The sequence below is a fragment of the Malaclemys terrapin genome, chromosome 4 (genome assembly GCF_027887155.1).
Source record: "Malaclemys terrapin pileata isolate rMalTer1 chromosome 4, rMalTer1.hap1, whole genome shotgun sequence".
In the NCBI taxonomy this organism is placed as follows: domain Eukaryota; kingdom Metazoa; phylum Chordata; order Testudines; family Emydidae; genus Malaclemys; species Malaclemys terrapin.
In genome coordinates this window covers 111245974-111257164 of record NC_071508.1, presented here as the reverse complement: position 1 = coordinate 111257164, position 11191 = coordinate 111245974, and the positions used below count along the sequence as shown (strand labels likewise).

At 48.6% G+C, this 11191-nt stretch overlaps 1 protein-coding gene across 1 annotated transcript; it reads right to left on the bottom strand.

Annotated features, from left to right (window-relative positions):
- Positions 1-4644: 4644 nt before the first annotated feature.
- On the bottom strand, positions 4645-7995 carry FOS (Fos proto-oncogene, AP-1 transcription factor subunit). The gene is made up of 4 exons (XM_054027474.1): positions 7678-7995; positions 6781-7026; positions 6289-6396; positions 4645-6137 (listed from the first exon to the last, which is right to left on the bottom strand). Exons 1-4 carry the CDS (start codon positions 7816-7818, stop codon positions 5508-5510), a joined length of 1125 nt encoding a protein of 374 aa, XP_053883449.1. The 5' UTR covers positions 7819-7995; the 3' UTR covers positions 4645-5507.
- Positions 7996-11191: the final 3196 nt, after the last annotated feature.

Below are 11191 nucleotides of genomic sequence, written 5' to 3'. Positions count from 1 at the left end.
TATTCCAAGTGTAGATTTGTATGCTACATGACATCCTCCTGTGGAAATATTCAAACAGAAATAGTTCTTCCTTGTGCAGTAAGTCACATATGACCATGTAGTCCCATGGAATAGGCAGCAGGTTTAAAACTAATACAAGGAAGTTCTTCTTCACAGAGCGCACAGTCAACTTGTGGAACTCCTTACCTGAGCAGGTTGTGAAGGCTAGGACTACAACAGCATTTAAAAGAGAACTGGATAAATTCATGGTGGTTAAGTCCATTAATGGCTATTAGCCAGGATGGGTAAGGAATGGTGTCCCTAGCCTCTGTTTGTCAGAGGATGGAGATGGATGGCAGGAGAGAGATCACTTGATCATTGCCTATTAGGTCCACTCCCTCTGGGGCACCTGGCATTGGCCACTATCGGTAGACAGGATACTAGGCTAGATGGACCTTTGGTCTGACCCGGGACGATCATTCTTATGTCCTTATGTACAGTAAATGAGATCAGACTATGGCTGTGATCCTGCTGTTGGATCTTTGTGGGCGTACTCTTGTGCCCACAAAGACCCCCCACTGTAGTTCAAGAATCCGCTTGCAGATCTAATTGCAAGACAGGCACCTATGTCTATACTATAAACCAGAGAATCAGAACGAACAGATTGGTAGGGAACACTGTCTGGTTTATCTCAGGCTAGGTCTACGCTACAGGGGGGGGTCGTCCTAAGATACGCAACTTCAGCTACGTGAATAGCGTAGCTGAAGTTGCGTATTTTAGGTCGACTTACCTGGCTGTGAGGACGGCGGCAAGTCGACCGCTGCCGTCGACTCCGCTTCCGCCTCTTGCCGCGGTGGATTTCCGGAGTCGACGGCAGAGCCATTGGGGATCGATTTTGTCGCGTCTTCACTAGACGCGATAAGTCGATCCCCAATAGATCGATTGCTACCCGCCAAATCGACGGGTAGTGAAGAAGTGCCCTCAATTAGCTACTCATCCTGGGTGAAATCCGTTTTGCAGGTAGTACATGGCAGATAAATCAGACCCAAGGTGTGCATGGGGGAAGTATTATTTTTATTTATATTGCACAACTAGTATGCATACCTCTATATGTGCATATAACAAGACAAAGGGTTGAGTCTGTGCAGTGTCTTTCAGGAAGCAAAATCTAGAGGATCCAGAGCTTTAAGCCCCCTTTGCACCTTCTGAATTCTGGGCTGCCCCTGGCATAAATTAGAGCAATTGCTGGGGCTGCAACCTAGGGTTAAACATGACACGGGAACACATTTTTGGGTATTGTCAATCCTACAGTTTATAATCATGTTAGCTAATATGTCATAAATAAAATTCAAGATATTGTCTGCTGTTTCCACTGTGTTTAGGCAAATGTCACATCCCCAATTCATACTGCTGGGCTTTTCTTTTTCACCACAGTATGAATTAAACACTGACTTCTGTTGCTTTCTATTGTGATCATCAATTATGTGTTAAGAAATCTGATCAGACTCCACACTTTGAGGAGGGCTCCACCTCCTTCCCCGTACTGCTCTAAGGACTGTGCATTTTGTATAACATCTACGCCAGTGGTTTTCAAACTTATTTGATCGGGTCCCGCTTCTTTATGCCTGTAGTCATTTACATCCCTCCCAAGTACATATTCCACCACCCAGTTCTGAGGCAGAGTGGAGAGTGGCTGCTGGCCGAGCACCCAGCTCTGAAGGCAGTGCCATGCCACACCAGCAGCAGCACAGAAGTAAGGGTGGCAATGTGAAATGTGATATTTATCAATATCACTTTTCACAGCAGACTTAGCACCCCATTGCCATCCTTCTGTGCTGCTGCTGTCACCCCAGGGCTGACAGCTGGAGCCCCGCTGCCTCCAGGTGAGGAATGGGGGGAAAGAATCTGAGCCTGGGCTTCCTTCCAGTGAGGGATTGGAGGGTGGGGAAGGAGAGCCCAAACCCAGGTAGGGGCCTGGCTGTCCCCTTTGTCCCTGTCAGGTGTGCATGGCCCTTCTGCATAAGCCCTAGTCACCCAGAGCTAGCAGCTGGAGCTCTTTTTAAAAAAAAAAAAAAAAAAAACAGCTCTTGCCTCTCTTGGGGAGGCCCACCCCATAGTTTGAGAACCTTTGATCTATGCTTTGTTAGGTACTTTGCCAAAATCCAGCACCTCACCTTTTAGGAGAGTTTAGATTGTAAACTGATGCATGGACCTCACCTTGATACTTGTTTGTCAAACAACTAGCAGAATATTAGAGCTATATCTATGTGTCACCTCATGGTTTGGTACTGCTGCCCATTACCATAGTGGTGGGGCACTTTTCATGTAAAATAGATTGGCAATATGAAAGTACCAGTTTCTAAGTGTTTGATATCTGAGAGTAGGACCTAGGACAGGGGTAGGCAACCTATGGCACGTGTGCCAAAGGCGGCACGCAAGCTGATTTTCAGTGGCACTCAAACTGCCTGGGTCCTGGCGGCTCTGCATTTTAATTTAATTTTAAATGAAGCTTCTTAAACATTTTAAAAACCTTATTTACTTTACATACAACAATAGTTTAGTTATATATTATAGACTTACAGAGAGAGACCTAAAAATGTTAAAGTGTTTTACTGGCATACGAAACCTTAAATTAGAGTGAATAAATGAAGACTTGGCACACCACTTCTGAAAGGTTGCTGACCCCTGACCTAGGATCAGTGCTTGAGATCTATCATATTCTGATAATGGTAGATTCCTGTTTAATGTTGTAAAGCGGGAAGTTACTTCATGTTGAGAGGATGTGAAGCTGCAATATGGATACAAAGTATGGTGCACTCTGTACATGCCTGCCCTTGTATTACAGTTTGGGGGAAGAGGCAGAGCATACTGTGGAAGCCAGAGAACATGGGAGTTAAATTAACTAAACCCAGAATGGCCATAGTGGCTTCCAACATTTAAAGCATTCCTGCAGGTGCTGAGTTCAGTGCATACTAAAAAAAGTCCAGCATTTTCAGTACAGGTAACCAAATGCTACTGGGGCCAGCAAGACATTCCTGCCTCAGGAGCTTTCCTAGTGCTATCTCTAGAAGAATCACCAGTTACCTTGGGCTGGAAGCTATAGATGATTTAGTTGGTTTCACTCATCACTGCCCAGGACAAATGCAGCATCTGGGGAGCATGTCAGGCTTCTTTCTCTGCAGAATTTCTAGAGCTACCTAAGGGACATGGGTGGCCCCTGATTGGGCTTCACACTCATTTAGAAATAGCAATGGTTTCTTATGTGAAAGTAACTGCTGGGTGGGGGAATTGATTCCTTAAAGAAAAAGGGGTTTTTTTGGTTTGTTTTAAACAGGTGACCGTGACCCTTCTAGCTAAATCTGTGCCTCTTAAGACATTGACACAGTTTCTGAGATTAGTCTACACCAGAGCCTTCTTTGTTGCCCTTGCTCATTCATCATTGCCATCAGGTTTTTACCATCTTATCACTGGATTTTAGGGATACAGTAGAATAGCCTTCCTGCATCCAAGCCCATAGTCAGTGCTGAAATCTGCTTAATTCCAAATTACTTTTAATAGGTTGGATATTCCCCTTCAGAAGAGCTGAGTTTCTATGTCCAAGCAAGGGGTGGGAAGGGGAGAGGAGAGAAAGGCACCTTAAGTAAAGGGGAAAGTCTATTTTAAGACAGGCCCACCTGGAGGGAAACAAATCCACACGGTAGTTGGGCTCTCCCACCTGATAGAAAATATATAATCATATCCATCTTAGCAGGGATATAAATAAGGCTAATGGGAAGTGAGGGAGGGAACAAAGTAAAAGGGAAGTGCCAAAATTGCTTTAATATACAAACATTTACTGCCATTAGAACTGTGGTATAGGAGACACTTTAGGCACATGCTCAGATTTTGCTACAGCAGTATTTGTTACAGAAGAGGAGCAGACAGGAGTTAATGGTTTCTGTAGTATTAGATTCTGCAGAACCTAGACTGCCTTGTAAGAGTGAGTTTCCAGCCCCCCTGGTTGCAAAGGAAATATGACAAGTGTTTACTGAACACAAACTAGAGTGTGTTGTTTCTGACTGCCTCAAAATATTGACTTGAGGTGTCAGCTTCCCTCCTCCATCTGTTTGGAATATTTACTCTGACACAGTGATGAGGTCACTGTTAAATACATACTGTGGTATTGCTGATCATTTTTGATAGAAGGAATGGGAGAAGGCCATACTGGGGGAAAAAGATGAGGAAAACAGGAAGGAGAAAGAGTTGCTGCAGGGGGAAGAACAATGTCCTTCCAGACAGACAAGATGAGAATCAGTGTGAAAAACAGCACCCTAGAAAGTGAGGCTACATTCCCTCCCCCCAAAATGTTGAATCATTTAAATTCAGCTATTCCATAATCAATCTAGCCTTGACCTTGCTTCCCTCTGAAATTGGAAGGTGGCTACTAGCCATCTTAGATTTTCATTGACCTAGACCACAGTTGAAGGCCAGCAGAATTTATGCCTGCCTGCAAAGTGAGGGGACAGCCAGCAGATGAGAGGGAGATTGAAGTGTTTGTATATGGAAATTAGGAAGTAGTACATTTGAACCCCAGGGTAATTAGTATCTTCACTATTAAGTAGTGAGTGTCACATTTTACAGCACTTGGCTGTTACAGAAGTTCCATTAAAGACCCCAAAGCAGGTATAGCATTCAACTTAATGCTTTTATTGACAATGTCTCTGAACAATAATAAGCAAACAATGCTTAAGTTTCATCCAAATTCACTTTCCACATGTCAAAAAGACCTTAAGGTAGAAAAAAATAAAATAAAAATATAAATATCTGAGAATCCATCTTAATAAATAAATTAAAGACACAATAAAAACGTTTTCATGGAAAACTTATGTCAGAACATCCAGATCACCTCAACAACGCATGATCAGTACAGTTACAATGAACATTGATGTAGGAGAACTACAGTACATGGATATAGCTATTTATCTCTATCTACTAGAAAATAAGATATAGTCTCTTTTCCCAGTTAAGATGGGTCATTGCTAAAGTCATCAGAACACGATATTGCCAGGAACACAGTAGTTATTGTTAAATCAGCTGCACTAGATACGAGTTGGAGAGACCCAGCACCAGGTTAAATTCCAATCATTAAACCAAGAGATTAATTAATGCTAGTGAATACTAAGTAGGGAAGGGGAGTCACCAACCCAGCCATGTTGGACATGCTACAGACTACCAGCTCTCATGGATGGGTCACTGGGGACAAGACAAACTCCATGCTATTTGCTACATCTCTGGAAGAGGTCTGAGGCCTGGCTGCGGATCACTTCGCAGGGTCCTTTAGAGCCGGACCGGCCTACGCTCGCCCAGGGGGAGAAAGACGCTTTGCCCTCCCCAGGTCTGGGGTATAGCGCTCCGGGAACCCCCCCAGGAAGAAGGTGGATCTTTTGCAGTGAAAGGCCCCCCCCACACACAGCAGCAGCAGCTAGGAGGCTCGGGTTCCGCCGTGTTCGCCCCTCGCCCTGCAGTCAGTGCCCTGGAGCTGCGGCCCCTCACAAGGCCAGCAGGGTCGGGGAGCTGAGCGAGTCGGAGGAGGGCTCGTTGCTGCTACTGCCCTTCCTGTGCGCGGCTGCACAGCTGGGGAAGGAGTCGGCTTCGGGGTAGGTGAAGACGAAAGTAGAGGTGTAAGTGCTGGGGCAGGGGGTGCAGGTCACCACCGGGGTGCAGAGCGGCTCCAGCTCCCCGCACGCCCCGGCCGCCAGGGGCTCCCAGTCCGCCGTGTAGAAGGATGAAGAGCCGGACAGGTCCATGTCGGGCACGGAGCGGGCAGTCTCCCGGGACGAGTGCGGGAAGAGAAATTCATCGAAGGGCTCGGGCTTCAGCTCCAGGCTGCTGCTTGCTTTGGGAGGCTCAGGGAGGGGCTCGGGCTGAGCGGCCTCCGGCAGCATGGGCAGGGCGAAGGCGGCCTCCTCAGACTCCGGGGGGCTGGGCACAGGCGCCTCGCCCAGGCCGCTGAGGTCCAGCGAGGAGACAGCGAGCTCCTCGGAGAACTGCAGCTCCTCGGGGATCTTGCAAGCTGGCCGGTGCGCAGCCAGGATGAACTCGAGCTTCTCCTTCTCCTTCAGCAGGTTAGCGATCTCGGTCTGCAGCGTGGACTTCTCCTCCTCCAGCTGATCTGTCTCCTGCGGGCACAACGAGAGGGGAGTGAGACACAGAGCATCAGCCATGCCCAGTGCCCCTGGGGGGAGGGGGTGGACGACAGGTACTTCGTGCCCGGCTTGGGGTAGGGGTCTGAGCGAGGTGGGGGCTAAGAGACGTGGGGGGAGAACTTACCGTTTGCAGCGTGTCTGTCAGTTCTCGCCTCCGGTTGCGGCACTTAGCTGCTGCCATCTTGTTCCTTTCCCTCCTGATCCTTCTCTTTTCCTCTTCCTCTGGGGACAGCTGCGGAGGGAGAACGAGCACCGTTAGTATCCACTGCCACCCCTCGCCGATGATCCCTGGCAGCCCCACCACCCCCAGACCGAGCTCCCTCTCCGGGTGTCCGCCGCTGGAGCCATATTGAACGTGCTCTCACAGACTGCGTGAGACTTGCATGTCAAGTTAGGTCCTGAGCAGGAGAACAAAGCGAACTCCGGTCCCTCGGACAGTCCTATTGGAGCTGATCCGGGTTATCCCTGGTTGTCACTCTCCCCTCCCAATTCAATGCAACTGTTGGGGCAGTGTCTGCTGACAGCTCTTTAAGAGCCACTAAGCAGAACTAGCCCCTCCTCTATTCCCCCTGCCCAGATGCTACTTTGGGGTGATCGCAGAGAGCTGTGTATTCACCTGTTCGATTTTGCCCCTTCTGCCAATGCTTTGCCCTCTGCCTCCTGTACTTTTGACAATGCCAGCCCTCGAATAGGCGCTGGCTGGAGAAGTAGGGACCCCGTAGGGATGGGCCCGGTTCTGGGATGGTGCCACTGAAGAGATTAAGGTGGGCTGCACCAGCCATTGCAGATCTGGACTTGTGGAGATGGCAGTCACTGTCGGTACGAAGTTGGCACTGGAGACAGTGAGATCCGTGCAGAAATCCTGAAAACACAAGGGAACTGATATTAGGGAGAGACATATAGAACTAGATAAGGGGGAACCCCCTGCTCTGCACCCCCTCAGCAGGCTGTATCCGACACAGTGCCCCAGAGGCTTAATTCTGTGCTATTTTAAGCCAGGCCTGCAGCCCCCGGAGCCAGGCTGGCTCAGGCGCTGCGCTACCATCATCAGACTCCACATGAAAAGGGGGTTTGTTATAAATATCCCTGACGTCTGCACTGACGCAGGCGCCGCTCCGGAGTCTCCTCAATGAACTCTCGTTTTATCAATGAAACGGCTTTACACACCCGCTGCAGAGCTGAATCTGGGCCACAATCCCCCTTCCCTGGGCAGGGCCCGTGGCCACACTGCGGTTTCCCCCACATCCCAGGGTAACCCAGCCCCCACTAATTCCCCAGGACAGGGGACTAGACTGCGGTCTCCTTCCCCCCTCATGCACAGGCAGCCAGGAGAAGAGGTGCACCCCGTGCAGGACAGACCCTTCCTGACGTGGGGGGTCATCTCTGCACTTGAGCTGCCCTGTCTATCCGTGTGCGATGGTTGGAGGCGCAGACAATTCCCCTCTGCGACTCTCCCACCCCTCAGGCGTCACTGCCCCGTAGGCAATCACCAGCCAGAGTCCCGGTCCCTCACCTGCTGGTTGACAGGCGAGCCCATGCTGGAAAAGGAATCAGCCGGGGAAGTGTAGTAGGTGAGGCTATCCCCGGCCGGAGAAGCACTGCTGCAGCGGGAAGAAGACGCGTCATAGTCGGTGGTGAAGCCCTGGTACATCATGTCGGCTAGGCTAGGATTGTCCAAACCCCGTCTGGGCGGTGAGGCTGTCCCGGTTGATTGTCTGTGTGTCTGTCCGGGCTGACTGTCCCTCTGTCCGTGCAGACGGGTTTCTCTGTCCCCAGCCGTATCTCTCGTCTCTTTCCCGTCTCAGTCACTCAGATTAGCTCTGCTGCTAGAGTAGAGTGCGGCGCCCCAGCCTTTTAAACTGTCCTTTTCTGAATGCATCCTATGTCACCACTGGCACATCCAAAGCCTCGGGGGGGGATGGCGGGGATACGCCGCCTCTAAGCTTTCCCCACAACTCCCGCCTCCCTCCTCCATCTTTTACGTACTCCATTGCCCCCCACGCCATGTCAAGGTGGTTACACTGAGGGTCTTCAGGGGGCCTGAGCCGCTCAGGGGCAGGGAAGGCTGTTGGTGTCCCCCCTTCCACAATGGTACAGTCCCAGCTCGGGAACCCACTGACGCAGATATCCTTATATGGGATACATCCTGTGCAAGGGGGTGTGACTGACGGGAACCGCTCCAGGCTGCAGCCAAGTGCGGCGCGCGCGCGCGCGACTGTGTGTGTGTGAGAGAGAGAGAGTGGGCAGATTGTTCAGCACTGAATACACTGCAGCAACAGGTCCTCTTGATGAGGCGGCGGGCCACGCATAAGTTGCTGCAATAGCGCCCCTCCCTCCCACAAGGAGAATCGTGTTAGGTTAGTTACAGAAGCCTCCGCTGAGTTTATTCACCTTTCCAGAGGTGACTTTTACAGACCAGCTCCTGCCATCTGCACCTGCTTCCTCCCACCCCCATTCAAATATTTCTAAACAAGTTCGGCTGTTGCTATGATCACATGGTATTAAACTTGCTTGTCACTTTACAGACAAGTCTGAAGACAAGGTCCCTGCCCCGAGGGACTCAGCTGTCTTAATAGACAAAATACAGAGGAAGGCTGGGAAAGGGGAAATGAGGCATGAAAGCAATGTGAGTGAGCAGGGATATGAGGCCAGTCTTGTTAGTTCCATTATCTTTATTTTATTGTTAACGTTTGTTTTAATATCACAAGGTAAGCTAGGTAGCTTTCTTGATGCTTTTTTAAGGTGGATGGAAAACAATTGTCTTTACTATTATTTAGGGAAGAAGGTTTGTTGTGTTTTGTTGCTTGTTAGGGGAACTTTTAAATTATAGTTTAGAGGTTAAAGAGTTATTGATGATGAAGAAAGGAATAGTTGAGTTGGGAGCGTTGTTTTGTTTTTTTAGGTGACAAGCCCATATTTTGTGTTGTATTTTTATCCAACATATTTAAGGATCTGGTGTTGTCTTAGTTACAATTTATCTAACATTTCATGTTGGAGTCCAAGTTTGAGTTTCTAAGTTAATATGTGCATTCCATATAATAAGTCTGTTAATGGTATACAAAGTGTCATAAACTAAGTAGATTTCTTCACACCTGTATAACAATTTTCTTTGTTGTGTGGTACTGCCATTACAGGGAGCCTGATACTGTGCCTTTCACTTTTATAACATTTTAAAGTATTTGGGGAAACGTTATCACATTTTTGTTCATCTTTAAAATGCTTTTATATAACAAAACTTGCAACTGGCGGAACTATGTTTAATACATATCTCACACATTTTCTGCATTTAGTTTTATGAGCACTATAAAAAGAGTTGTTATCTAGTGATTACCTGTGCAATGGGCCTTATCCAAAACCCATTGAAGTCAACAGTAAGACTCCCATTGACTTTACTGGGCTTTGGATCCAACCCATACCATGGTCCAGGTTTCTAATCCATCCACGAAAATACCATATCTCTTGCAAAGATTTGAATAGCATCTGTTTGTATCCAAGCAGACAATGGTGCAAGTTATACCTGATATGTGAACATAGAATACTTTAGATCATATCCATATTAAATTATTTCTTAAAAACAATATTTATTATACAACAAAACCCAACAAACTTAGTTACAAAGTAAATCAAATGCTGTGTATCCCAGTTGGTGTTATGGAGCAGTTACTCACTAAAAGAACACACACGTTTCATTGTAAGTAAATCCCTCTCCCTGGCTCAGAATTATATCTGTCTATACTTTGGGATTGGAATATTACAGAATGTACATGTGGAAAATATAACCTCCTCCACTTCCTGCAGAGAGGAAAATGTTACACTCATGTGTAATTATTATTCATGTTGTTATTAAATATGCAGAATAAAAACTGAGAATAGGGTTAATAATGAGCACAGGTAGAAGTGTTAGGAGTTAAAGTCTATCCAGTGCTATGAAGGAGTAAGGTGCTACCCGGGAGGTTATTGTTATTTATTGTACATTGAACTTCCCAGAAAAGCTGCATACAAGAGAAGGGTGAGGGAGTTGCTGGGATGTGCCCTGTGCCATGGTGTGCAGACAGGGGGCTGCTGGCCTGGGAGACCGCCAAACAGCGGCGGTGTTAGGCAGCGGAGGTTTCTCCTTTCCCAGAGTTTGGGTCTGATATAATCTTTGTGGCAGTGAAGTTCAGAGACACCCACCCACGGCGGGGATGTCAGGCAGCCCTGGCTCAGGTCAGGCCAAGCCAGGAGCCAGACCGCAGACTCGCCTCGCACGGGAGCCAAGAGATCGCGGCTAAACATAGTAACAGAGAAGCTGCAGCGCTGAGTCTGTTTACAGCAACAAACAGAGCCTCGGGCGCAGTCTCCAAGCAGGGAACGTCACAAGAGCCAGGCTGGGATGATCCTGCTGGCAGCAGCTCCTGCTGTCTGAGCTCATGGGCTAAAAGCAGCGCCTGTTGCTGCGGCGCGGTCACCTCCATTCTTAGAGATCTGGGCCACGGGGGCGGGGGAACCGGGCCAGCGGCTATGTCAGAGCAGCAGTACTGGCGGCCCCATTACATCGATTCTTCCCGCGGGTGGAGGGGAGCTGCTCTGTCCTCTTCTGCAACCCCTGCCCCTGGATAATCTTTGCTCTGTCCCTGGGGGCTGGGCTCCTCCAATTCTGCCCCAGCGACAAGGTAGCCAGAGACCTGATGCAACCCCGGATTACTACCCCGGCAATGTTCGCAGCTGACCTGGCTTCTTTCAGGCAGAGGGCAGAGCTGGAAAAGCCCCTTAAATTTTAGTCCCACTCCCATTTAGTGTATGACAGGGGCTCTGGGCAGAACTGGGCCAAGCAAAGTGGGGCTGAACATCGCGGCAGACTAAGCTCTGCGGGGCAAGGAGCTTGATCTTCATTCTTGTCTGTAAAACAGCCATAAAAACAACAGGCCCGTGAAAGATCATCACACCCAAACCTTGGCTTCATTAGCACAAAACTGAGCAGCCAGGATAAATATTTGCTGCTGGGTCTTTCCTCTATTGGGCTCCCAGTCTGACTCCCCCTCTATTGC

Excerpts from the sequence above, each read along its gene's own strand:
- FOS (XM_054027474.1), bottom strand. The coding sequence starts at position 7,818 with ATGATGTACCAGGGCTTCACCACCGACTATGACGCGTCTTCTTCCCGC. Across the intron at positions 7,027-7,677 it reads GCTCGCCTGTCAACCAGCAG|GATTTCTGCACGGATCTCAC; the intron begins GTGAGGGACCGG and ends TTGTGTTTTCAG. Across the intron at positions 6,397-6,780 it reads GAAGGGGCAAAATCGAACAG|CTGTCCCCAGAGGAAGAGGA; the intron begins GTGAATACACAG and ends CTCCCTCCGCAG.